The 25,928-nt window shown below is 55.7% G+C and overlaps 9 protein-coding genes across 9 annotated transcripts; 6 read left to right on the top strand and 3 right to left on the bottom strand.

Annotated features, from left to right (window-relative positions):
* Positions 1-1,063: 1,063 nt before the first annotated feature.
* B0T15DRAFT_547636 (uncharacterized protein) lies at positions 1,064-3,882 on the top strand (the record flags this gene model as incomplete). Its single annotated transcript, XM_062870181.1, has 2 exons — positions 1,064-1,274; positions 1,348-3,882. The coding sequence occupies 2 exons, from the start codon at positions 1,064-1,066 to the stop codon at positions 3,786-3,788; spliced, it is 2,652 nt and encodes an 883-aa protein (XP_062726574.1). The 3' UTR covers positions 3,789-3,882.
* Positions 3,883-4,424: 542 nt separating this feature from the next.
* B0T15DRAFT_489448 (uncharacterized protein) lies at positions 4,425-5,249 on the top strand (the record flags this gene model as incomplete). The annotated part of the gene is made up of 2 exons (XM_062866601.1): positions 4,425-4,494; positions 4,828-5,249. 2 exons carry the CDS (start codon positions 4,425-4,427, stop codon positions 5,247-5,249), a joined length of 492 nt encoding a protein of 163 aa, XP_062726573.1.
* Positions 5,250-5,965: 716 nt separating this feature from the next.
* B0T15DRAFT_482010 (uncharacterized protein) lies at positions 5,966-7,284 on the top strand (the record flags this gene model as incomplete). The annotated part of the gene is made up of 5 exons (XM_062866064.1): positions 5,966-6,004; positions 6,162-6,192; positions 6,267-6,550; positions 6,608-6,991; positions 7,051-7,284. 5 exons carry the CDS (start codon positions 5,966-5,968, stop codon positions 7,282-7,284), a joined length of 972 nt encoding a protein of 323 aa, XP_062726572.1.
* A 233-nt stretch (positions 7,285-7,517) lies between these two features.
* B0T15DRAFT_519470 (Metallo-dependent phosphatase-like protein) lies at positions 7,518-9,987 on the bottom strand. The gene is made up of 2 exons (XM_062868434.1): positions 8,334-9,987; positions 7,518-8,257 (listed from the first exon to the last, which is right to left on the bottom strand). The coding sequence occupies exons 1-2, from the start codon at positions 9,512-9,514 to the stop codon at positions 7,840-7,842; spliced, it is 1,599 nt and encodes a 532-aa protein (XP_062726571.1). The 5' UTR covers positions 9,515-9,987; the 3' UTR covers positions 7,518-7,839.
* A 6-nt stretch (positions 9,988-9,993) lies between these two features.
* On the bottom strand, positions 9,994-10,925 carry B0T15DRAFT_519469 (cytochrome c oxidase assembly protein PET191-domain-containing protein). The gene is made up of 2 exons (XM_062868433.1): positions 10,855-10,925; positions 9,994-10,794 (listed from the first exon to the last, which is right to left on the bottom strand). Exons 1-2 carry the CDS (start codon positions 10,877-10,879, stop codon positions 10,418-10,420), a joined length of 402 nt encoding a protein of 133 aa, XP_062726570.1. The 5' UTR covers positions 10,880-10,925; the 3' UTR covers positions 9,994-10,417.
* A 393-nt stretch (positions 10,926-11,318) lies between these two features.
* B0T15DRAFT_519467 (Alpha/Beta hydrolase protein) lies at positions 11,319-14,132 on the top strand. The gene is made up of 5 exons (XM_062868432.1): positions 11,319-11,568; positions 11,640-11,719; positions 11,786-11,881; positions 11,946-12,244; positions 12,300-14,132. The coding sequence occupies exons 1-5, from the start codon at positions 11,537-11,539 to the stop codon at positions 13,707-13,709; spliced, it is 1,917 nt and encodes a 638-aa protein (XP_062726569.1). The 5' UTR covers positions 11,319-11,536; the 3' UTR covers positions 13,710-14,132.
* A 2,952-nt stretch (positions 14,133-17,084) lies between these two features.
* Positions 17,085-18,702, top strand: B0T15DRAFT_408057 (P-loop containing nucleoside triphosphate hydrolase protein). Its single transcript, XM_062865332.1, has one exon. It carries the CDS (start codon positions 17,323-17,325, stop codon positions 18,535-18,537), a length of 1,215 nt encoding a protein of 404 aa, XP_062726568.1. The 5' UTR covers positions 17,085-17,322; the 3' UTR covers positions 18,538-18,702.
* A 99-nt stretch (positions 18,703-18,801) lies between these two features.
* B0T15DRAFT_49940 (uncharacterized protein) lies at positions 18,802-21,426 on the bottom strand. The gene is made up of 4 exons (XM_062867338.1): positions 20,600-21,426; positions 20,117-20,413; positions 19,813-20,063; positions 18,802-19,761 (listed from the first exon to the last, which is right to left on the bottom strand). Exons 1-4 carry the CDS (start codon positions 21,190-21,192, stop codon positions 19,067-19,069), a joined length of 1,836 nt encoding a protein of 611 aa, XP_062726567.1. The 5' UTR covers positions 21,193-21,426; the 3' UTR covers positions 18,802-19,066.
* Positions 21,427-23,268: 1,842 nt separating this feature from the next.
* On the top strand, positions 23,269-25,476 carry B0T15DRAFT_49926 (uncharacterized protein). The gene is made up of 3 exons (XM_062867334.1): positions 23,269-23,317; positions 23,661-24,452; positions 24,502-25,476. Exons 2-3 carry the CDS (start codon positions 23,693-23,695, stop codon positions 25,386-25,388), a joined length of 1,647 nt encoding a protein of 548 aa, XP_062726566.1. The 5' UTR covers positions 23,269-23,317; positions 23,661-23,692; the 3' UTR covers positions 25,389-25,476.
* The last annotated feature ends 452 nt before the right edge of the window (positions 25,477-25,928 follow it).

The raw sequence follows: 25,928 nt of genomic DNA, 5'->3' as shown, positions 1-25,928 counted from the left end.
GAGTTGCCGAGAACTTCTGGACACACATCGGGTCGAACCCGCTCGTCACTCCTTCACACCATTCACATACTGCCATGATGTATGAAGAGAGAAACAATTGTCCATTGACTCATTAGTTCATTTTGCAAACGCGTGAGATGTCAGCTTTGAGTACCTGATCGTTGATGCAATGTTGTGGGTACAATACCTTTGATGACGGAATCGATACAGTTAGTGCGGGGTAATTGATCTCATGCAAGGGTCATGCACTGTGCCGTGATGCGTGGACACAGTTTGCCACCTCGAGTCAGCGCAATCAAGATCAAACCTAAGCCATACTTCAGGTAGATGTGCTGTTCGATAAATCGATATTTTGGAATCTGATGCTACTCTAGGGTGGGTGTAAGGTAACTGAGATTCTCAGCAAAACTCCGGTCCCAATTTAGGACCTAGAGTGTTGTCGTTGCCGTTGACTCGACGTGGCCTGATACCAAACTTCGCTCCTGAAAGAGCTCGGGCATCTGGGCTCCTTGGGGTAGCCTGCTTTTCCCCACATCTGCTCAGTGGACCAATCTAGATTCAGATCAACGTTTCTGAAAGCTGTCAAAAAGGCCACTGCTCGCCTGAGCTCCTCTCTCAAACTTCAGATACCTGTCCACGCTCCTGTTCCTCTTCCCCCAAGAGCTTTACAGCATCGTTCCAGGTCGCTCTTTTTCCGCTCTTCATCTAAAGCGGCATCACGGTACGTGACATCAGTTCCCAATACCCGACTCATTTACCCTTCGAATCCGCCTTTCGCCCCCGTGCCACGCAGCAGCTTCTCCGAGCATATTGGAAGCTTGAGCCAGACACCTTCCTAGCTCGCGGAGGCCGGCGCAGTTTGTGACAGGAGTGTGGCAGCGTGGCCGACCCAGGACGCTCTTGCATTTGAACCTGACAGCCCACATATGACATCGAACCATCGACTGGGTGTCTCAGCGGTGTGAAGCTCCGCAGCTGAAAGCTAATATCTGGAATAGACACTGCCCTTGGATATCGTGTATATTCGTCTATCCTACTTCCGAAACAGCAACCGTTCATCGCCATGTCCTTCATCGCCAACGTCAAGTCGGTGCTCAGCGGTGACACTCTTGTCCTCGCTAACCCAAACAACCCTGCCGCTGAGCGGACACTCTCGCTTGCTTACGTTTCCGCACCCCGGCTTAGCAAAGATGGCGATGAGCCGTTTGCTTTCCAGTCGCGCGAGTTTTTGAGGAACTTGGCCGTCGGGAAGCCGGTGAAATTCAGCGTCTCATGTAAGTGCAGTTTCACAATGATTATGTATCCAAATCGTGGCGCATCTCAACGACATACTTACTCTTTGTTCAGACACCATCCCCAACTCGGGCCGAGAATACGGAAGGGCAGTTCTCCAGGACGGAACCGAGCTTCCAGAGGCGGCAGTTAAAGCCGGCTGGCTCAAAGTCAGGGAAGACGCTGGTCGAAAGGAGGAGTCCGAGGGCGTCCTCGAGAGAATCAACAACTTGCGGAGCTTAGAGGCCCAAGCCAAGGATGAGCTCAAGGGCTTGCACTCCGGCACCGGGGGGGTCATCGAAGTTCAGAACGACTTGGGATCCCCGGACTTCTTCAACCAGTTGAAGGGCAAGACAGTGGACGGCATAATCGAGCGCGTCATTAGCGGTGACCGCCTGCTGGTCCGCCTACTCTTAACGGACAACAAGCACCTACAATTGATGACTTTGTTGGCTGGTGTCCGGACGCCAACAACAGAACGGGTAAACCAGTCAAACGGCCAGACTCAGCCTGCAGAGGAGTTCGGCAATGAGGCTCGTGCCTTCGTAGAGCAGCGGCTTCTTCAACGGCAGGTCCGCGTCAAAATCGTGGGCGCTAGTCCCCAGGGCCAGCTTGTGGCCACAGTGCTCCATCCACGGGGCAACATTGCCGAGTTCCTCCTGAAGGAAGGGCTAGCTCGCTGCAATGACTTTCACTCCACGATGCTTGGGGCCGATATGGCTGCTCTCCGTGCTGCCGAGAGAGAGGCGCAGGCAGCCCGCCGTCGTCTGCACAGGGGCTATGTGGGTAAAACCACGGACAGCAAAGAAACGGATGCCACCGTCACCAAGATAATTGGGGCGGACACCATCCTTGTGCGGAACAAGGCCGGAGAAGAGAAAAGAATTAGCTTGAGTAGCGTCCGCGGGCCCCGTGCTGCAGAGGCATCCGAGGCACCTTTTCGGGATGAAGCAAAAGAGTTTCTCAGAAAGAAGCTCATCGGCAAGCACGTACGCATTTCCGTCGACGGCACCAAGCCTGCCAGTGATGACTTCGAGGCCCGGGAGGTGGCTACGGTCACTCAAGGCGGGAAAAATATTGGCCTACAGCTGGTCCAAGAGGGTTACTGCTCTGTCATCAGGCACCGCAAAGACGACACTGACAGGGCGCCTAACTACGACGAATTGCTGGCAGCTCAAGAGTCTGCGAAGCAGGAGAATAGAGGGATGTGGTCTGGCAAACCGCCCAAGGTGAAGCAATATGCGGACATGTCCGAAAGCGTCCAAAAGGCTAAGATCCAGTTATCGACCCTCTCGAGACAGAAGAAAGTCCCGGGGATTGTTGATTTTTGCAAGTCCGGTTCCCGGTTTACCATCCTCATCCCTCGGGAGGGCGCGAAGATTACGCTAGTGCTTGCTGGCGTCCGTGCTCCGCGCGCTGGTCGGAACGCCCAAGAGAAGGGAGAGCCGTTTGGGCAGGAAGCGTTGGAGCTGGCCAACCGCCGCTGTAACCAGCGGGACTGCGAGATCGATGTGCACGACATCGACAAAGTGGGCGGCTTCATTGGCGACCTCTACGTGAACCGGGAGAGCTTCGCCAAGACCCTGGTTGAGGAGGGCTTGGCTTCTGTTCACGAGTACTCGGCCGAGAAGTCGGGCAATGCCGCCCAGCTTTTGGCCGCGCAAAAGCTGGCAAAGGAGGCCAGGAAGGGCATGTGGCACGACTGGGATCCCTCGCAGGACGAAGAGCAACAGGGAGAGACTGCGGCGGCCGAAACGACCGAGGACGCTTCAGTTACGGTTGCGAAGAAGCCAGAGGACTACCGAGACATTGTCGTGACCAACGTAGATCCCGAGGGAAGAATAAAGGTCCAGGAGGTCGGCAAGGGCACGGATGCGCTGGAGAACCTGATGGAGCAGTTCAGGCAATTTCACCTGAACCCGACGAACAGCGCTACCCTCAAGGACCCGCCCAAGGCCGGCGACTATGTGGCCGCCCAGTTCACGGAAGACGGCGAGTGGTACAGAGCACGCATCCGCTCAAACGACCGCGCCGCTAAGGTGGCCGAAGTCGTCTATATCGACTACGGCAACTCGGAGAAGCAGCCCTGGTCCAAGCTTCGCCCACTCAGCCAGCCCCAGTTCACCGTCCAGAAGCTTAAAGCGCAGGCCGTGGACATTAGACTCTCCTTCATCCAGCTTCCTGCAGCGCCCGACTATCTCAGCGACGCGGTGGGCTATCTGTATGAGCTTACCGAGGGCAAGCAGCTAGTCGGCTGCTTCGACTATCAGGACAGCAAAGAGGGTATCAGCTCTGTGACCCTCTTCGATCCTAAGGCCGAGGGCTCAAACAAGGCCACCGAGTCGATCAACCGCAAAATGGTCCTTGAGGGCCACGCGCTGGTTGCGCGGAAGTTGAAGGCATGGGAGCGGAGCAAGGTGTTTGAGCCTGTGCTCGCGAATCTGCGGGAGGCTGAGGCCGAGGCCAAGAAGGAGCGTCGCGGTATCTGGGAATATGGTGACATCACCGAAGACTAGACGAGTGAGGGTGGCCGCTGCACACGACGGCAGAATATATATCGCATCTCCGGAGAGGTTTTGGTGGGTAACAGGTGGACGGTACAGGAAAAGAATCGGGCTGGTTTGCTGCCGCTTGCATCTCTGAGCATCAACCCATAATCATCCCATGACATGTAAATACCTTACCGATAGCATAGAGGGTACCGTAGTTACGGATAGGCAGACAAAAAGCATCTGGATTTTGCGGCCTGAGCCTTCAAAATATGGTAACGTAATGACAATCATGATTCTCCGCGGCGAGGAGAACCAACAAGGTGCTCTGGGACCGGCTCGGTATTTCAGCGCCCCAATCATGACATCCAGTAAGGCACGCCTCCATCGCGCCAACCAACGTCCGGTTGAGTAAGCGAGCTAGGTGTATAGTTAGAGCAGAGCGAGCCCAAGTATTGGGACCTGCTCCTAACTATATTTGGTAGCTGCTTTGGGTCAACCCCAGCAGATAATGTTGTAAAGATACAATTAGCCGTATAATGTATGTATTATGGCCACCATAAATGTAAACGTATACCGCAGCGAATACGATGCCAACTCGGTGTTTGTCGATCTCCAGGCTCACGGAATGACAGACATTGACGGTGGCCTGCACGCTCGACAATGAAAAAGCCTACTGCTGCTGCCCCCGGGAGGCGCGAGCGTCTGAGGTTGAAGGCCGGGCTCATGATTTGTATGTAAGTTCTCTACCAATACAAGACCGTGTATGTCTCCCCGTGGATTCTTGAACAACCTCGGGTTTCTCTTGTCTTGCTCGACACCGCTTTCCTCACTTCATCAACCCCTCGACACGTACATGTCACCTCTTCCCGGATCTCGTTACGGATTGACCATTGCTGCGCATCATGGGAGTGAACATGGCGGAGAACAAGACGCTCTACTATGCCCTGCGGGCGCTGTAACTCATCTCCGCCATCATCGTCATGGGGGACAGACGGCTCGGGTACGCAGAAACTCATACCCTCTACTTGGTCGACGCACCGTTGAGCCTGACCTCATCGCATAGCCATCCACGTGTTTCGCGGCTACGACGTCCCTGATGCGTGGGGTTTCCTGATTTTCTGTGCCGGCTGGACGGTTCTGACCCTCATCGTCCACCCCAATGCCGGCATCATCTTCGCGGACCGTGCGTTCATCGGCTATGTTCGTGTCGCCGTTGAGGCTGTGGCTGTCCTCTCATGGCTCGTTGGTTTCATTGCTGTGGCTGTTGAGATCAGGACCGCGGCATGTTCGGCAGGAAGGGACTCGTGCGTGTCGCTCATAACGGCGTCGGTCTTCGGGGCATTCGAATGGCTGCTGCTATTCATGGTCACCGCAGCCCTGACTGCCATGCTCGTCTCCAACAGCTCTCGCAAGCCAGGGACTTCGACGACCGGATCCGGTGCAGCTATTCTAAAGGACATGGCTATACAAAAATTCGACGAATAGTAAAGCCTTTGTGTTTATACTATAGCTATCAGTCGGTGGTTACAGAATGCAAACGGATACCTTTCAAGTTGACTTTGGTGTTGTCCGTTGCAGAGGCTTTTGCCGTTAAATAATCATCCGTTAATAAGGAATTCTGTACGGAATACATCGGTACATACATACAGTCCGAATACCCCGAGCTCGCTGAGTAAGAGCTCTAATCTTTATTGGGACACGCGGGACCGGCGACATCGGGGGCTGTCGCGGGGTACGTTCGGACGGGTGGGGAAACCAATAAAGACCGAAGAGTACGGAGATGCTATGGAACTGCTGACAGTCAGATTACTGATGAACATTGTAAGCCATCCCTAAGAACTCCTGTCAATGATGCTTCCAGTCTTGACCATTACATTTCATGGCCAGCAGAGAATGGTTTCGACGGCGGGTGTTATGTCAAAAGATTTGTGATGAAACTGTCAGCGAGGCGGAAGGCGGCTCGAGGGCGGCAAAGCCGCAAGAGGGGTGTGGATCGCTATGACGACGGCTCGCCCCACGCCTAGTGTGGGATATTATCCGCGCGAGTCTCGTCTCAGAAACAAAATCACTAGATCATCCTCAACTTCTTTTTGCGACAAGTTTGCGAGTTTTCACAGTTCCTGCATTACTGCTTCAAATATCAACCCTCGAGCTTTGTCTTTTGATACCAATCGCCTTTCTGTTGATTCGAATTGCCCACCATGTCTAACTCGCTTGAGCAGCTCAAGGCCTCTGGCACAGTACGTACATTGCCCCGCCAAACCCCTCGGGGGGGGAACAGGAAGTTCTCGGGCCCTCAAGACAGGAGCAGCGTGGCGACGCCGCGAATTGCGCCTGAAGACTCACTTATCGAACATCTCGAATGATCTTTCGCTGACCAATGCCGCTTCATGATAGGTCGTTGTCAGCGATTCTGGCGACTTTGCCTGTCAGTAAAACCCCAAGCATTACTTCGTTCTCCTTTTCGTGTCGGCGATGCCTTACCTGCTCACAATGCCACAGCCATCGGCAAGTACAAGCCTCAGGACGCCACCACCAACCCTTCCCTGATCCTCGCCGCGACCAAGAAGCCCGAGTATGCCGAGCTGCTGGACGCCGCAGTCCAGAAGGCCAAGTCGGAGGGTGGTTCGCTCCAGGATCAAATCGACTCTGCCCTTGACCACCTCCTGGTCCAGTTCGGCAAGAAGATCCTCAAGATCATTCCCGGCAAGGTGTCGACTGAGGTTGATGCTGCTTTCTCTTTCGACACCAAGGCTTCCGTCGACAAGGCGATTCACCTCATCAAGGTATGCCTCCGTTTTGCCGGTCGTCCGGACAGCATCCGCTAACATCACCGCCGACAGCTCTACGAGAAGGAGGGCATTTCCAAGGACCGCGTCCTGATCAAGATTGCCTCGACATGGGAGGGCATCAAGGCGGCCGAGATCCTGCAGCGGGACCACGGCATCAACTGCAACCTGACGCTCATGTTCTCTCTCGTCCAGGCCATCGCCGCCGCCGAGGCCGGTGCTTACCTGATCTCGCCGTTCGTTGGCCGTATCCTTGACTGGTTCAAGGCGGCCAACAAGAAGGAGTACGCCAAGGAGGAGGACCCCGGCGTCGCCAGCGTTAAGAGCATCTTCAACTACTACAAGAAGTTCGGGTACAAGACCATCGTCATGGGTGCTTCCTTCCGGAACACTGGCGAGATCACCGAGCTCGCCGGCTGCGACTACCTGACCATCTCTGTAAGTTGCTCTTACCTACTGTCAGGAGACCCTGAGTGACGCTAATGTCTGCGTAACAGCCCAACCTGCTCGAGGAGCTTATGAACTCCACCGCCCCTGTCCCCAAGAAGCTCGACGCCGCCGGCGCCACCTCGCTCAACATTGAGAAGAAGTCGTACATCAACGACGAGCCCAGCTTCCGGTTCGACTTCAACGAGGACCAGATGGCGGTCGAGAAGCTCCGGGAAGGCATCAGCAAGTTCGCCGCTGATGCTGTTACCCTCAAGGGCATCATCAAGGCCAAGCTTCAGTAAGCTGGGATGAAAGGAATTAGGGGCCTCGGGCCTCTTCGATAAGTTGAGGACTCATGAAGTGAATTTCAATGCTCGCGTAATGCAGCGGTAGAATGGACTGTCATGGTTTAGCAAGAAATAATAAAATCTGGATTTGGTCATGGCATAGCAAGCAGTTAAAGAGAACACCACTGACACCAAAAAGAGAGGACAGTTGACCAGCTGGAATGCAATCACACCGGTGCTTTCTGCCATTATGTTATGAACTACGGCATGTGCCATTCAGTCTAAGGTAAGACAGATAGTCTAGGAGTGGTAGCATGCATATAAGGTAGGCACAAGCAACACATCAATCAATGGTTGCCTAACATCAAACCCTCCTCCCTTCCGATCCGAACGCCCGATAAGCAATTACTAGGTATGTTCATCCCAGAACGCCCAATATGCAGAATGCAAACAGCGTTGAAGCGAACCCCTTCCCCTTTCCGTTCCCACCGTGTCATCGTTTGAAAGCAGCACGGTAGATAAAACACGACCGCGTAGCCAACAGGACGAAAAAAGAAAACGGAAATTTAACTACCCCACCACTCGTTGATTTTCTTCTTCTCCATCCTCCTCTTCCTCCTCCGGCGGCGGCGGCTGTATCGGCGGCGTGTAATCCTGATCGCCCCAGAGCGCCCGCTCTTCCGTCTCGAGGTCGCACTCGACCTGCTCTATTCGATGCCGCACCCCGTGAGGCCCGGCCTCCATGATCAGCGCCGTGAGCTGCCGTCCGTGGCCGCAGCCCGAGTCGAGGCCGAAGGCGTAGCGGAGGCCTTTCACCTTCTTATGCTTTTTGTGGTTCTTTTTTGATGAGGAGGGGGTGGTGGTGGAGGAGGAGGAGTAGGGGGAGACGTCGGCTTGGGGGGTGACTTGTAGTCCCTTTTTGGCGTCATGCCCGTAAATTACTACTGTGTGGTCGGCTGATGGGGGGAGGTTATTCTGATAACGGTTCCTTTTTTTCATATCATGTGTTAGAAGAGAATGGTGGTTGATACAAAAGAAGGGGCCAGAGGGAGGGAGGTTTTTACCAGGCGTGGCTCCATGGCTCACCGTCGTGCTTGTCTATGGGCACTGCGACTGCGTCTGGTGCTACTTCGTCGTCGTCTTCCGATTCAGGACGCGCATTGTGATGCTTCCCCTTGCCTTTGCCGTGGCCGGGATATAGCAGGCTCCGCATGTTCATGACCGCCCAAGGGTCCTGCTTCTCTAGCGGCATCCCGGGAACCAGCCCGCCGTGGACAACGGTGATGGTGCTTGTGTTCCACGGCGGTGATGTGGCGTTTGGGAGCTGCCCTATGCGGAGGATGATGGGCAGGGACCTCAGCCAGGCGAGCTGGGCGCGGCTGAGGGAGCGAGCGACTCGGCGGACGTGGCGGTACTTTCTCTTAGTTTCTGTTTCCGCTTCACTGCCGTCATCGTCGTCTTGACCATCTTCGTCAGCGTCGTCCGCCTCCTGCTCATCATCCCCACCCTCGTCGTCGACCGAGACACGGCCCATCCGCCTGGCGACCGCTAAGACCTCGTCATCCTGGTTGCCCCTCACCGCGCTCGCACTGAGGTTCATGGCCAGTTTGACCACGCCCTTGCTGTTGGGGCCCTTGGTAACCATGTCTCCGGCGAGGATGAGATGGTCGCCATGCTTGTGGTCGAAGCCTATCCTCCGCAGCAAAGCCTTGAGCGCAGCGAGGTGGCCGTGCACATCGCCGACAACCACCAGTCTCTTTGCGCTCGTCTTCCCCTCCCCGTCGGTGGGTTCCTCAGTCGGCGGTGGAGGTGCATAATACGGGATATGCTCCCGCGCAAGGTCACGGATGAGCTGAGGCGGGTCATCCTTGAACGACGGGTGTTTGTTGGCCCCGTACTCCATCTTAAACGACTGTTGGCCGTCCTCCGGCTTTGTGATCTTGGTCGGCGTTTGACTATCTACGGGATCTGCTACTGCAGCCTCGGGGGTGTTGGTGGCGGTAGATGCATGGCGGGGCGCGGTCAATGCTGGGTCATGCCCCGACGACGTCATTCCGGACTTGCTTCCGGCGTTGCCTGTTAAACCCCCGAATGGTCGCCCGCTAGTAAATTGCTGCAAGCCATGTAGGTGGGACGCAAAGAGACAGAACGTTAGGAGTGCGAGCCCTCCAAGGAGGAAAAAGACACGCGAGCGGCGTGGACCGCCGCGGTTGCCCAGAAAGGCTCGAGCTATTTCTTGCGGCATGGTCGCTACGGCATGCAGGGTGTGCAGCGCTCAGCAATCGTGTGATAGGATAGTACCGAATCTTCGGCCTGTCTGCGATCTCTTGATGGTCGCAAGGGGTAGGTAAAGTTGGGAGGTGGATTACATCATGTTAACGCGCACAGGTAAAAGCCGTGTCGAGTCCTGATTGCGGCAACCTTCGAAGGCAGGAGGGTTGTGCTAGACAAACGGAGACCGATGGTAGGGCTGTAAAGCAGGAATTATTACTTCTTTTCACTTCCCGCTGCTCTAACATATGCATGAGTAACCCAGTCATAAGAACTTTGCCATCGTTGAATTGCGGTGAAGATCAGGTGGACCTTCCATTATCTTCATTCGGAACTCATTCGGACTTGCCCCGTCCGCATGCGGCGCTCGGACGCAGGCACCTTGAGCTGCTACATACACCTTAACCATATAGGCGAAAGTGCGAGGGCTCCCTCGCTGGACTGAGAATTGACAATAAACTTTAAATTCTTCACCTGTAGATTCTACACACTCTACACTCTAGCAGATGATTTGGAGCCGTCTCCAGCGTAACCATGGTTGCCCCGGTCCTGGAGGAGGTACTCTAGTCCACGCCTTATCCGAAGTCTGAGTTGGGGCGAAGGTGCGTGCATACCTGGGCGTGGGAAAGTGGTTCGAATGGTGGGAGGTCAACTAGAACTGAGGATAGAGTTGCCTCTCACAGCTCAGGAACCCAACTACAAACATACAGCCCTCATACCGGCGCCCGCAAATGCTCGCTATGCTCCAGCCCGCTATCTGAGGAACCGCTTAGAGTCATGCAATATCGTACAGCACCGGGCAAGGTGGCTGGGTCGTCACCGTGGCCGCGCTCTGATGTCCAGAAGCCCTTCGTCTTGCAGGGCAACGTCGTCACCGTCATGATTTCGTCGCCTTCTCCGCCGCGAGAGCCGCTCTGTATTTCTCGTTCTCCATATCTCTCCAATCCTGCGGCTCCTTCTCGTTGCCGTCTGTCTCGCCGCGCCCGCCGCCAAACGCTGACTTGCCCGCGTACAGCTGGTAGCCCTCGCCCGTCTTCTCGGCCTGTTCGAGGTGGCGGAATGCGACGGGCTGGTTGCCCCTGAACCGTTTGCGCATATCGAGCATGCCACGGCGACACTCGCCGAACCCTTTCTTGAGCTGCTGGCACTTGAGCGGCAGGGTGTTGACCAGCGGCTCGCGCAGGCACTCAGCGGCCGTGTGCCGCTGGACCATCACGCACTCGGATTGTTGGAGGCATTCCGCCAGCGCGGCTCCTTCAGACCGTGTTAGTCAGTGTTACTTTGATTTTGAAAGATTGGCGAAGAGTAGCGCACGTAATTCTTTACATGAGCTCGGCATCTCGGCTGTAGTAGTGAGCTGCGGCGCTGAAAAGCTGCGGACTTTGGTCTGTTGAAGAATCAAACGAATTGGCCAAAAGCCTGGACCGCAGAGGGGTCCGAGCTTTCGCATCTCGCAATTTTAGCCTGAAGCATCGCGGTGGGTCTTTCACCAGATCCTGGTACATGCAATACCACAGTACATATAACAATGTTGAAGCTTTCATTCCAGCGGCAGCTCACAGAAAAGCGAGAGAGTATTTCAGCGCAAAAATAACGTTATCAGGATACAGGATATGTAGAACTACTAATTCCGTGGCTATTGCGAACTGGAGTAAACCCGGAAGTAACCTATCGCTGTCATGAGGCAGGCACCGCACTTCCTGGGCACCAAGGGGATTTGCATGTGACGGGTGACATCACAAGACCCCCGTTTCATCATGAAGCAACGGCCCCACAGACGGGAATTCGGGCCTCAGAGGGCACTGCATGGCCGCATGGGTTGCAGCTCCAACGCCAGAACATCGCCGTCCTACAAATGCATTCCTGACTATGCCTACACATTACACCACTCTCGCGCTTCCGGTGATGAGCTTTTAGCTGCTCATTGCTTGCAGAAGCCTGGCAAAGACTGAATCGATGAGGAGGGAGAAACCCCCTCGAGAGAGCAGCGGTCAAGATGCCAGTCCCGTTTCTCGGGCGCCTTAATATGTAAGACACCGCGCGTCCACCTGCATCTTCAACGTCCAAGCCCATTCTAATCATGCGCGTCGCTGGTGCAGAACCGAATATGTCGCCCTTGTCGGGTCCTTTCTTCTAGTGGGCCTCGAGGCCTTCATCCGCGTGTTTACCCTTGCATTACGTGAGCCATGCTCCCCTCGTACTGCCTCTCAGTTCGCACGACTCGCTATCTAACGTGCGTCTGTAGCGCCGGCGCTGCTGGAGCTGCTCTATGGCCTATCTCGGCGCTTGTTCAACAAGCTCACTACTCCGGCGCAAAAGCGGGCTGAACGCAGGAGAAAGTGTGCGTCTTCCTATTTGCCTGGGCACGGAGAGGGCAAAAACGGGATGTACTGACCCGGACATAGCCATTTCCACCTCAATTCGAAACACGTCCGACTTCGTCGATCTGTGTGCCATGTTTGGGTATACTTCCGAAGAACATGTGGTACAGACCAAGGATGGTTACCTTTTGGGGCTGCATCGGTTGGCATGGCGCAGAGGGGAGGAGGACACCAAGGTCAACAACCGCGGCGCGAAGAGCGTCAAGAAACGGGTCGTGTACCTTCACCACGGGCTTCTGATGAACAGCGAGGTTTGGGTCTGCCTGACGGATGAGCAGCGAGCTCTGCCTTTCGCCCTGGTAGAGAAGGGGTACGACGTTTGGGTAGGTCCTCCAAAGGCGAGCAACGCAAAGACACGACTGACAGCGACACGGACAGCTCGGCAACAATCGCGGCAACAAATACTCCAAGAAGTCCATCCACTCTTCGCCGACTTCGGTCAAGTTCTGGAACTTTTCCATAGACGAGTTCGCCTTCCATGATATCCCCGACACCATTGACTACATCTTAGAGACTACCGGGCAGCCATCGCTGTCGTACATCGGTTTCTCGCAGGGCACCGCTCAGGCGTTCGCCAGCTTGGCGGTGCACCCCAAGCTCAACGACCAAGTCAACGTCTTCATCGCCCTCGCGCCGGCCATGTCGCCCGCCGGCCTGTCCAACGGGGTCGTCGACGCGCTGGTGAAGGCCTCGCCCCAGGTCCTCTTCCTCCTCTTCGGCCGCCGATCGATCCTCAGCTCGGCGACCATGTGGGAATCGCTGCTGTACCCGCCGCTCTTCACCAAACTCATCGACCTCGGCCTGTCCTTCCTCTTCAACTGGCGCACGCAGAACATTAGCGCCTCCCAGAAGCTGGCCGCCTACCCGCACCTGTACTCCTTCACCAGCACCAAGTCGGTCGTGCACTGGTTCCAGATCATCCGCACCAAGTCGTTCCAGATGTACGACGACGACGTGCACCCGCCCCTGCTCCTCACCTCCAGCAGCAAGTACACCAAGGTGGCGCGGTACCCGACGCGCAACATCAGGACGCCCGTCGTGCTCGTCTACGGCGGCAGCGACTCCCTGGTGGACATCAAGGCCATGCTGCGCGAGCTGCCCGCCCAGACGGTGGCCAACGAGATCCCGCACTACGAGCACCTCGATTTCCTATGGGCAAGGGACGTGGATGAGCAGGTCTTCCCGCACGTGTTTGACGCGCTGGAGAGCTTTGTGGGCGCGGAGCATACGCGGGAGGAGTACGCGCGGTATCAGATCAAGAGGCAGAACTCGAATCTGCATCAGGCCATGGCCATGGCTGACGGGGTGAGGAAGTATGCCGCTGCTGCCAGTCTTAGGGGAAGTGACGATGTGGTGGATAGCGACGTGAGCACGGCGGTGGGCGGCGTTGGGGAGAGTGCGAGTACCCATGACGAGGCTAATGATGCGGAGGACGAGGGTGAACGGCGGCCACCGCGACATAGGGGAATCACCAGGCCGAGAGCTGGCTCGAAGACCAGCAGTGTGGCAGCCCCTCGAGAGCAGCGAAGTGAGGTCGCAGGGCAAGACCCCCTCTTGCCGTCTGTCTCATTGTCTACCAGTCATGCGCAGGGTCCGGGGCCGGAGGTTCTCCGATTCGGCGACGCGGCGGTAGTGGATACAGCGGGGGTGCCGGTGGTTGAGCAAGATGCCGGAGCTCCGGTCCCCACTAGTCCGACTCGACCGAAAAGGAGAGGCACGGGATCGAGCCAGATGTCTCCGGATTCGATGAAGGGCGGCAAGGGAATTAGGCTGGGTGCAAGTACGTGATGGCCTGTTGGGAAAAACGTGTCCGGATTGCTGCTGACTGGGATGGCGCAGGCAAAGCCGTGGGCGGAGTGACGACCGGTGGCATTGATGATGTTGCCGGTTTGAAGGGAGACCGGGTGAGCTCGTCTCCTGGGGGAGCGCACGAGGGCGGGAAGCGCTCGTTGACGGGGTTCTGGTAGGAGGGTTGTTTCATTGCAGCTTTCGCCCTACCTATGGTGAGACATCTATGGCGAGACGACCGGATATGTCACGGTAGCTAAGTTGCTCCACGTCATTGCATCATTGGGTTGCGGAGCAGATTCGGAGAGGCGGCAGTGGAAGTCCTGAAGCCTTGAAGGGCAGGCACGGGGAGTTATAAGGTACAGAATGGACCTACGGTAGAGCTGCATTATTACATAGAAGAATTCATCATCCTGCTCACAGTTCCACCACATGCCACATGCCCGAGGATAAAAAACGAATCACTGTCTAAAACAATAAATTCATACCACAAAACCGAAATTTGAATGGCAAATACTAGTATACTCGCTGGGTCTCCCAAAGCGAGAGAGTCCCAGCGCTCATAATAACGTAGATAAATCAACTTCGGACCGATGTTCAGTGTATATTGCCGTTACCAAGCTACATTTGGTGTACTAATATTTGGTTTATGTCTATATGATTCATTTATGACCGGCTAAGATCATGCTTACCTGAACTAGCACGGCATGTTTGACTTACCAGATGTGGTGTTTGGTTAGTATGTTTGTTTAGTTTACGTTGTTGCGAGCGCCTTAATAAGCGTCCGAACCCGGCTCGCCGGCTTGTTAAGCGAGTATTTCGTATAGTAGGGACGCTTGATGCGCTATGTTGCAACACCTAAACCCATTTCTACATGCCGTATAGGTAAGAATAAAGTTCACACTCCAAAACTGAGATTTGTATGGCATTTGTATGGGGACGAGAACTCTTAGCAACACCTAAAAGATCATATGAAAATCCCCCCTTAGGGAATTTTATAGTACCTCATTTTTTAAAATTCATCTACGATTGTGACGACTAGATGCAATTGAGCAGGGTCAAGCCGGCTGTTGTTGTCATTCTATTTCGTGAATCTAAGGTTGAGGAAAGGAAAGAGAAGTTCTGAGTCGGTGGCCCAGAACATTACACGAAGATATTCCTGATTTGTGGGTCATGTGACCGGTGCTCCACAACAGCCGTCAATCAGGGAGGTCGTGGGTTCAACCCCCGCCTGGGGCGACACCCATACCGACCGTGACAACGATGTTTTGTTATGCGTTGAACTAGTGACATTTGGGGGGGTTTTAGGAAGGTAAACTTGCTTTTGGCCTACAACTATACATGATAGAAATAAAAAATAAGTAATAAGTATATGCCCAAAAGGGTCTTTAATGCGCTTCCCAATGCCCTGGCCTTCGATGATTTGAATTTCAAAAGTTAAAACCACCGACGCCGCGTTCCGCAACTCCGGAATTCAAAAAAAAAGAGGAAAAAAAGGAAAAAAAAACGCTAGCCGTACTTCCAATTGATCCCCTTCCTCTCCACCCCTTTCAGGGGAGTGAAAGTGAAATTGTTGATATAGCGCAGTCGCGGGCGTTTTGATTACGACAGCAGGAGCTAGGGTCGAAACGCCCGCGACTGCGCTGCTCGCAGATCATCTTCCACCTCCAGCAGCCGCTCCGCCCCGTTCCTTCTCCCGCATCCGGGCACGTTCCGCCTCCATGACGCATGCCTTTACCCGCCAGTTGTTCCGGGCCGAGGTACGTCTCCGAGCGCGCAGGCGTTGAAGACGACGCACCGCCTCAGGGGCTTTTTCGTCGTCGGCGTGGGCGTCGGTGTCCCGGGACGCGCGGCATGCCGGAGAAGACGGGGCCCCAGTGGCTGCCGATGGGGAGGACGGCGGCGATGGTGTGGGAGTCTGAGGAGGCGGCAGCGTGGGTGTCGACGAGGGTGTCAGCGGCAGCGGGCCCGCGGCAGCGGCGGGGATGGACTCGTGGGCGTGAGGAGGAGTCATTTCCTGCGTTTTTTGTTTGGTTTTGTTGATTTTAATATTTTTTTTCCTGACTTTTGTCTTGCGTCTGACTGGGCAAGTGGGTTGAGAAGAAGAGAGAGCAGAGCACCCGTAGACGGGCGGCAGTCTGGCAATATGTACATGTTGCCGCACCTCTCGCATCAGCTTCCGGGCAAGAACTTCTCCACACTTCACTAGCAACATTGCCACCGTTGATGGCTGGGGATGCGTCTGACGTAGTCCAGATAAGCTTTCTGGTGCGGGTGTGGACGTTGGAGGCGCTCAGTGCGTAGCTTACGACTCACCCGTCCCGATTTGGGCCTACGGCTGCATCGTGACGTTTGCCACATATTCCCTGACCTCAAAGGCGAGATGTTGGGCGGTGAGCACTCCAATAACTTGCACCCTTCCTGTCTCCCTGCTATGTTGTACCATTCTAGTAGGTATATATATCTGGTGCTTGATTCTCAGGGCTCTTGTATCAGATGCCCTACTCGACCTCTCCATTGATTTAGGGGTTGATTTTTCTAGAGAAGCAGCGAGACCCAGCTTTGGTGATTTCCCTATGCGTATTCCCGGGCTCGCGCTCTCGCCAACTCTTTAGACAGCTCTAAAACGGTAAAGTGTGGCGTGCCACGGAGAGTTCGATATGGGATGATTGCGTCTGCCCATGGCCACCTCATGTCGGCTTCTGGGCGGACATCTACCGCGCATGGACATCTGGGTTATTGGCAAATTCGGGACGCCCAAGAGATATTGGATTCTATTCGTGCTTACAGTGCGGATAATAGCTCCCGTCGGCTTCTTCTATGATTATCTCGTCTTGAGGGACGGTTACTGGTAGCCGATCATAGCTCCGGAAATCTCTACATAACGCGGCGGAGCAAAGACGAGGAATTATTTTCGATCTGGATGGGCACCCCTCACACTGTAGGGTTGACACTAAACACTGGCAGTGTTGATTCATGTGCTGGTAGTCCGCAAGCCGTGCCAGCATGCACCTCATTGGGGTTACTGCACTATATTTACCTGGTCACGAGACGAGCCAGTGCCTTTCAGCTCATGACCAAGTGGCAAGATAACTGACACAGTACATACCAGGTACCTAGTCTTGCGTCTAGTTTGTGTCCATTTTCACTAGGTACCGTATTTATTATGCCAGGGTTAGAGGTATGTATAGAGCCGGCACGGGAAGTCTTACATACATAGCGGGAGTGGGCCACTAATAATACAGGACCGGCATGACTTTCATGTTTACTTCCGTACAGCGGTGGGAGTGGATCAATGCGTGTATCGGAATTTTAAACCCGATACCTTCAACGTCAGAAATTGTTTTACCGTGAATTTGACATACCTTAGTTAACGTTACTCACTGATCTACTCGCATACGATGTGAGTGAAAAGGACCAAGTCATCAACAATAGGTACCTATGTTGGATCTGATCAACAAACAAACGATACCCGGATGTGAATAGCCATATGCAGCCCTCTAAAATGTGAAACTGTTCGCCAAGTCACTTGCATCCGACCCGTTTGAATCCCATTTTCTCTGCCCTCGGTTAACAAACAAAGCAACTTTCTCACTCCCTGCCAAGCATCATCATGGCCACTACATCAATAGCCAAGGCGGCCGCAAAGAGTGCCACCCTTCTTACAGCGGGCCGTGCCGCCTTCCAAGCGCGCCAAAGCTACGAGGTCTCCCCCGACATCCCGCGCTCCTTCTTCCTCGGCCACCACCATGCCGGCCTCGCCCGCATGCGCCAGATGCTGGCCAACGTCGGCCTGATCATCGAGTGCCGCGACTTCCGCGTGCCCATCACCTCGTGGAACCCTCTCCTCGAGCGCTCTCTGGCATCGTCCTCCCCCGCCGACGGCCGCGCCCGCATCATCGTCTACACCCACCGCGACCTCGGCCCCGCGGACCAATCCGTCTCCCACACGGCCGCCGCCCGCCTGCGCGACTTCCACCTCGCCCACCGACACGCCGTCGAGGTGCTCTTCACCGGCCAGGGCCGGTCGCACGCCACCGCCATGCGCGACCTGCTCGCCGCCGTGAAGACGGTCGCGCGCGAGCGGGACGCACTGACCGGCCTGCGCGCCCTGGTGGTCGGGATGCCCAACGCGGGGAAGTCGACGCTGCTCAACGCGCTGCGCAAGCGCGGGGTGGGCGCCGCCAAGGTCGCGCGGACGGGCGCGCAGCCCGGGGTGACGCGCCGGCTGAGCTCGCCCGTGCGGATCGTGGACGCCGAGAGCGACGGCGATCCGAGCCTGTACGGCGTCGGCGAGGGCGTGTTTGTGATGGATACCCCCGGCGTGTTCGTCCCCTACGTGTCGGACCCGGAGAAGATGCTCAAGCTTGCGCTGGTCGGGTGCGTCAAGGACGGCATCATCCCCAAGGAGACGCTGGCGGATTACTTGCTGTTTCGGCTGAACCTGGCGGCGGCGGCGGCGGCGGCACATCATCCTGACGCGGGGGCGGGTTTTGAGTACGTGGCGCGGTTAAATATGGATGCGCCTACCAACGATGTGAGTGAGTTTCTTCGGGCTGTCGCTAGGCGCGTGGGGAAGCTAGCGAAAGGGGGTGGGGTGAACTACGAGGCGGCCGCCGAGTGGGCGGTGCAGGAGTGGAGGAGCGGCGGGCTTGGGAAGCTGCTTCTGGACGAGGTCACCGCCGAGACACTGGCGGCGGCGATGGAGGCGGCCAAGGACGATACCCTCAGCATGAACCAGGCGAGGAAGAGGGAGAAGGAGGCGAAAAAGGAGAAGAACAAGGCTAAGAGGCTAGGGATAGCGAGTGGAAGCGGGGGAGATGCATGAGGTTGAGAAGTCTAGGTTAAAAGGAACTGGTGGTACCTGAAGACGACACGATGCCTTCACGTTGGCATCAACACCGAAGTCTCCTGGGTGATCCAGCAGGCAGTTTGCATTCATCAGATACCCGCTATTCTCATCATATCAGACCAGTACAAATACAAATACCATTTTTGAAACGGAGACTAGATTGCAGACCGTGTGGTCCATATATCCCGGCTCAGGCGCCTCCCACAAAGGGGTATTTAGCTAGCTGACCACACACTCTTTGAGAAACAAACCTCCCAGAAAATTAGCCCCATCCGTTCCTGTCCCAGAACAGCGGCGATCTGCCCGTTGACAGGGCTAGCAAATGAAGTAAACTGTGTATACCCCGAGCGGCCATGCCACATGCGCCATGCTTTGCGCCCTTGTAATCCAAACGCCACAGCCGAAAGTCAGAAAGCCCGCCAACGCCTGTCAAATGCACAGATATGGGAGCGAAGACCGCGTCCCGTGATATACATGACCACAGACAAGATAACTTGGTACCACACTAAGTGGCATACTGTTGTTGCCATTTGACCAGCCGCCGCGTGAGGGTGTCCATCATCTCCATACATCCGAGCTCCTTGAAGTCCTTTTCCGATCGTGGTTGCCCGTCCTCTCCGGAAACCAGCGCCGGGGGTGGGTCGACTCCATCTTCGGCTTTCTCCGAAGTCCCCAGGGGGGTGTCATTAGCGCTGTTTGTCGTCCCAGCTGTCGTTCCTGCGAATGACTCGCCGGCCAGCTCCACTTGTGTTCTAGAGATGAAGTCCAGCAGCGCTGCTGCCCTCCTCTTCATGTCGTTCATGGTGATTTTGCTGCTCATGCCTCCTTTCTGTCTCGAATTTGCTTTCCCGTGCCCCTCCCCGGCCGCTTTTCCGCCGCTTGGTGGGCCGTGGTCATCCCTTTGAATATCACGCGACTGGGACCTCCCGGGCGAGTCATCCTCGTGAGCATCACGATCCCGAGTATACTGGTTCCTTCCTTTCTTCTTGTGGGACCTCTTCTTGTCGACCTTGGCCTGTACGGGTACTGTGGGCGGGGTGTCGGGAGCTGGGTTTGATGTAGCCGGTGGCTCACCTGCCGCTGCAGGTCCAACCGCTTCTGTCGTGGTGATGCCTGTCGCATTCGGTCCGCCTGCAGCCTGGGCTGTCCTGTTCGCCGCTGCCCGAGCTGCCAGGGGCATTTCTTCAGAAGGATCTGAATCTGTATCCCCGTGAGTATTGTGTATCCTCACGGAAACTGAAGATGCCATACCATCAGCTCGCCGACGCTCAGCCCTTCCTTTCCGTTTGCTGGCTGCCTCGGTTCGTAGTCGCTCTCGTTCCTCCTTCTCGGATGCTTTTTCGACTCGCTGAGTGCGCGATGCTGCCCGGCTCCGCAACTTCGATTTTGATGCCCCGTTACGGCCGGTGGCATCGGCTTCGTCTGAATCTTCGGCGTTCTTATCGGATAGAGGCGACGATGACCGGGAACTCGTTTTGTGACGTTTCACATTCTCCGGTTTCCTGTGCATCGTTAGCGATACAGCATGGTGGCCAGCACACAGGATGAACCATACTCTTGGCTGTCACTTCTTCCCCGTTTTGGTCGTCTACTCCCATTCTCGAGTTGCTCAGGGAGCGCATCTTCTTTGCTGGCTTCGATTGCCCGCCTGAGAGCCTCTGCTTCGTCATACCCAGCTTCTCTGCTGTTCAGCGTCGAGCGTCGCTTCGACGTCTGATTGCTGGATGATGCTCGCCCGTTCCGGCTGTCTTTCTCTTTGGTCGGGGAACGCGCTGTGTCCTTGTTCAGCGACGCTGCTCGTGATGTTGTTCTTGCGTTCCGCTTCAGTGGAAGATAGTGTGAGAATACGCTTCTGCAAGTCATGCTGTTAGCATAGGAGACCAGTTCAAGCCTATCTTTGGAAGAGCTCAAGATAGGGAGAGCCGCAGGAGACATCATCACCAGTGCGCTGCCCAGACCAAACCGTGCAGATGAGCACCCGATCACTAGCAGAGACACCAAGCTGAGAACTCCCAGACAACGTGGAGGTAGGGCTTACCCATTGCTTGCCGTCCAAAGCTTATGTAAATCGGCGCGACATTGCTCGCAGAAATACTCATCGGGGCTTGATTCCTCAGTCATAATCCCGACACACCCGCCGTGCTGCCAGACTTTGCAGATATCGCACTGCACAAACAACCCAGCAGTGTCGTCGGTGACGTCGGCCGAGAAAAAGGAATCGAGATCGAAGCCATGTTTGAAGCCGTGTTTAGAGTCCTCATCCAGTGGCGGCGGCCCTTGATACTCGTCGTTACCGCAGACGCAGCGGACAGCCTCGTCCTCTTCCTGGACATCGCCGTCCCCGTTCGTCATGGCGATTGCTTGTGCTTTAGGTGCTGTTCGATCTCTCTCTTCGGCTTGTCCGCGAGTGCGACGACGTGTGGTGACTAAGTCCTCGGCTGTGATCGTGTCTTCTGGTGGCTCCGATGAAAGCGAGCCTGTCGAAGTCGACTTCTGCGGCGAGCCGCCTTTGTTGAAGTGCCGAGAGCTTCGCTCGAGGCGTCCCGAGACGCTCGAGGCAGTGGAAGATATTTGTGACTGTGATTGCGTTGCCCGCGCTCTTGACGACCGTCTAGGGTCTGCTCCTGCCATTGTTTGCAGCAAATGCCGCAATGACAGGGCAGGAAAGGATGATGTGTGTAATGGAGAGATTCGTTGGACGAGGGAAATGGGCGGACGGTTAGACAATTAGTGATCGAGACTGGGGAATTCTGGGTCTGCTTCAGTTGGGCGGTCTCGTATCAGACTGTTGCTTTGGACTAACGTTGAAGGCTCGTATGTAACAGTCGATTTGTTGTTGACGTTGTCGCACGGAGGCCGGCGACCGAACGCGCGTTTGGCGACGCGCGGCGCAAGCAATTGACGGCTCGCAAGCGATGCTTTGGAGCGGTCTCCTCGAGAGTACAGATGGTCGGTAGGAGATTTCTAGATTGGTATCGAATATTGCGCGCAGGCTCCTGTTAGGAGAGAGGATGGAGATGAGCTGACTCGGACGGTCGACGGCGACATGGGACGATTGAGCCAACGCGGTAGCCCTGAGGCCAATACGGGTGCAAGCTGCTCAATTGCTCTCCCTAAGGTCAATCGCGGTAATATACCGGTAGGGGCAGGTAGAGTAGCTAAGGGGAGGAGAGGATCGCGACGCCGCGGGTAAGGGGAGAGGCGAGAGACACGGCGTCGTTGGCCACGGCCGTGATGTAAGGTAGGTAGGTAGCGCCTCGAGGGTCAGACTGTTCGGATGAAATCCACAGTGTGCCTTGGAAGTAAACAATATGCTTTCATGACTAGGTAATTCCGTTGCAGAAACAACTGCCCGTACCGCTGTCAGAGGAGGGCGCGAACCGTTGGTGCGATGGCGGAGGAGAGCATAGGGGATAGAGAGAACTTGAAGGTGCCCTGGCCTGGTGGGTTGGAGCGCTTTGAGCCAGTGCCGCACACACTCCCCGAAGCTTGCTCTGCGGCAGCAATTTTTGGCAGACTGCGCTGGGGCAGTCGGCTCGTGCGGGGCCATTCTGCGCTCCCCCTCTCCCCATCCCAAGCCACATCGGGAAATTTGCGGGTCAAAGCCGCATCCTGGTCAGGAACTGGGCACAGTGCGTACTCCGTACTGTAGCCTCACAACGCGAATCGTCCATCAGGGCATCGTCTGCAGCTAATATGTTGGAGTCGAAACTGAGATGAGTACTTGACATGACGCTCAGAGGCGGACAGAAGGGAGAGCCAGAACGTATGCGAAAGAGTTGTGAGCAATTCATCGACCCATGCGGCCTTTGCGATTAGGCACGCACCGTGACCGCAACCGCTCATTCTTCGTCTTGCGGGTTGTTGTCTGCTGTGAAGGCGGGAGGGGTTCGGTTGACCTTGGGGAATCTCTGGAGGAGAGAGCCTGGGAGATATGTTTGGCACACAAGTTGCGTCAACTTGCTTGAAACTGAATCCAGAGGTGAATGCTTGTTTATTATTACGGTCCCATCTCAGCCCCGCGTGCAAGCGCATCCGGAACACCCCGGGCCGGGAGTTCCACAGTCGGGGCTTGATTCGCTTATGTAATCTTCCGAGTCAAGTTTAGGTCATGCCAGCACGGCCATTCCTCCACAGAACCTGCGTCAGTCACCACCACATTGCTAATCGCTCGGCTCCCCACCATCAACTTGCTATCGTGCATTCAAATAACCCCTCATCTTGGCCCCTCAGATTTGCTTTGCAGGGTATTCGATTGTAAAGCCACCCAAACCTTAGATCATAGATCACAAATCCCTCCAGAAGGTAGGTGTTGGACCACATATTGACCGAATCCGGCCCCGCCCCGGGATCCCAGCCCGCCGAGAGAGACCGGCCGGACACCAGGGGTCATTCCCACCGCACCAGGAGGCCTGGAAGGTCTTTCCAGTATCTACCGGCCTCTCTCTGGTCTTTGGGACTCTTAGGAGCCTTTCATCACATTGTCACCATATTCAGGATAGAGGCTAATAAGGTTCTTCGAAAGCATAGCTTCGGCAACCAAAGCAACGCCCGACCTCCACCTAGTATCCGACCTCATCCAACGGCGGTTTGCCGCCACAACACACACCCGCCGAGAGGTGTAAGCTGGAAGCTTGCACGCTCACACCCGGGCCCGCTGTGGTTGCAGCAGCCGGAATAGTTCACCGGGAGGAGGACCTGCAATCGGGCGTTGTTAGGCTCGACGGGTTTTCAAACATTTTGGGTACTATGTGAGGTTCGATGAGTATGTCTACCCTCCTGCACCTTCCTCACGTGCCCATTCATTCAGTATAAACCTTCCATTCTTCATGCGCATTCAATTGCAGTGCGCCTGCATTCAACGCCCCCACAAGTTCACAACAGTCACCCCGCTCCTTCCCTTTCGGGCAGCCAGCGGAACTGTCTTGCCTTTCTGTTGTGCACAGATACCGCTGTCAAGATGATGGAAACATTACGGAAGATCTTTCCTGTCCTGTCCGCAGCGCGAGGAGCTGCTGGCCATGCTCCCGTCGTCTATGCCTTCGCCTTGGCTTCCGTCGTCCTAGGTGTCACTTGGACGCTAACTCGGCGCGCACCAGCACCCCAAATAGCACACGATCAGGCCCTCAAAATGGCTACCGAATCCATGGCGGCACTTTTCCCCAACCGACCCATCCGGCCGCTGCCCAAGCGGCGGCTGAGAGAGCGTCTGTCCCCTGAGGTTGCCGATTCGATTCAATATCCGCCACTCCCGCAAAGCACAGCACCCGTGTTCCAGTACCCATATTCGCTGATAGAGGAGCATTCCGATCCTATCTCAGTGCATGCCCGCGGAAACGAATCATATCTCGAGCAGCGGCAACAACAGGAGACTGGATTGGGTAACGACCGTGACGGAAACAAACCTACAACTGGGAAAGGTGTTGCAGGACAGGCGGGCCTGCAACATCCAAACCTTGCGACACGTTCGAAATCAGACCATGGGCGATATTCAGATTCGCTACCGCTCTCATCGACACCGGCTTCAGCTGATCCGTACGACCCCTTTGAGAATACTAATAATAAGAAGAGGAAGATCCCGACCGCCGGTGACTCTGCCCTGAGCGGAGCCCATGCTGGGACAGATTCTGTTACGGGAACGGGCACTCCGGTCACAGGTGCTCATTCCGTCGAGGGTGGAGGTGAGGCGTCGAATTCAACATGCACGCCTTGTCACAGCGCTGGAAGCTTCGCGTCAAATGTGCACAATGTTCCTGGACCTGGACGAGGTAGGTATGGCCGGCCCAGGAGCAACAGAAACACGCAGCGACCGACGTACGACTCAACTACTGGTTGGACCGGTACCGGGAGGGTCAGCAGGTCGCGCGCGGTTCCGTTGGGCAATGTGACAAGTAAGTCAGGAATTTGTGCGGGAAAGTCAGTCACTGACAGGCTGCAAAGGTGAAAGCACTGGAATCATCTCGAATGCCATCGCCAATGCAGAAAAGCTTCCCCCACACCAGGGGCAGGAGAATATCAGTCTCTTACAGCAGCAATCCGCCCAGAAGCGCAGCGCAGCCTCGACGCAGTTCACATTCACATGCGACTCTCAGGTGCCTGGATCGTTGGCTTGGCCCGGGATGCCGCCGCATCAGCCAGCCGCCGTGGGCCAAGGCAGAGAGAACTGGCCTCGTCCTTCTCAACCCAGCCATGCTGGACAGTCTTCACAGGAAACAGGCCAAGGCGCCGATTCCCGAGCCAGGGAGACGGCGTCCAGAGCTGGGGTCGCTGGCAAAGACCAACAGCCAGCCCCGCCCCAGAAGAGCACGCGTAGAAGTGCTACGAAAGAATATCTGGCGGCGGCGAGGGCCCGTCGCCGACAAACTCAGCTCCACAACAAACGGCACCCGCCTAAACCCGAGGATATCTGGATTTGCCACTTCTGTGAGTACGAGGCTATCTTCGGACATCCTCCGGAGGCCTTGGTTCGGCAATACGAGATGAAGGAGCGCAAGCAACGGCAGTTGGAAGAGCAACGGAAAGCTCACTTGCAGCGGTTGAAGAAGGGGAAGAACAAGGGGAAGAAAAACAGCAAGCTTCCAAAGGCGAGTAGCACCGCTCAAGATTCTCTTCATCCCGCGTACAACCATGGAGCGTCAGGAGATCAGTACGACCACGGAAGTCAAGGCGAGGGTTATTATGACGACGACGAGTATTACGAGGACGAGGAGTACGTCATGGAAGAGGAGGTAGCCGCTGAGGACGGGGATGACATTCCGGAACCGTTGCCGGATGTTCCAACCAATCCGGGCGGCACCACGGCTGTCCGAGATGGAGGTGGGACGTAAGCCCGGGTCCACGGTGTTAGTGCATGTTAGGCTCGCTGGGCGCCCCCGAACCTCCATGCCGTACAGATACAAGCATCTACATCTGATATCGCTTGACGCATGTTACGCGGTGCGAGCGGAGATCAGGATTAGGGAGGGATGGGCGGCATGCTGGAGAGCCTCAGGATCATTTACTGATGATCCGTGGCGATACTGTCGGCTTCTTGTCGGGCAGAGTGGGGCCGCTCGATCCTGAGAGGACGTGTGGTCGAGGACGGGAATCTGGGACGCTGGACTACGGTCCTGCATTGCTTCTTGACAGCGACTGTTTCTCCAACCTCAACCTCCTGCAGCGAGTCCCCCTTTCAGCGTCACACCTCCGAACTTTCCACTGCGCATACCGCTCATGGAAAAGCGGAATGAAAATGTATGGGCCGTAGCCTCAGCGTGCTTTGTCATGCTTGATCTTGAGGTTGGCGAGGCTAGTTATGTATAGTGGAATGTCAGACTTCCCCCAAGACGTTTGCAAGAATTGCTTGGTGACTTTTGTCAAGTGCATCA

This window comes from Chaetomium strumarium, assembly GCF_033439665.1.
Source record: "Chaetomium strumarium strain CBS 333.67 chromosome Unknown B0T15scaffold_1, whole genome shotgun sequence".
NCBI lineage: Eukaryota > Fungi > Ascomycota > Sordariomycetes > Sordariales > Chaetomiaceae > Chaetomium > Chaetomium strumarium.
The sequence above is the reverse complement of the archived record's forward strand: the minus strand, read 5'-3'. Positions and strand labels throughout refer to the sequence as shown.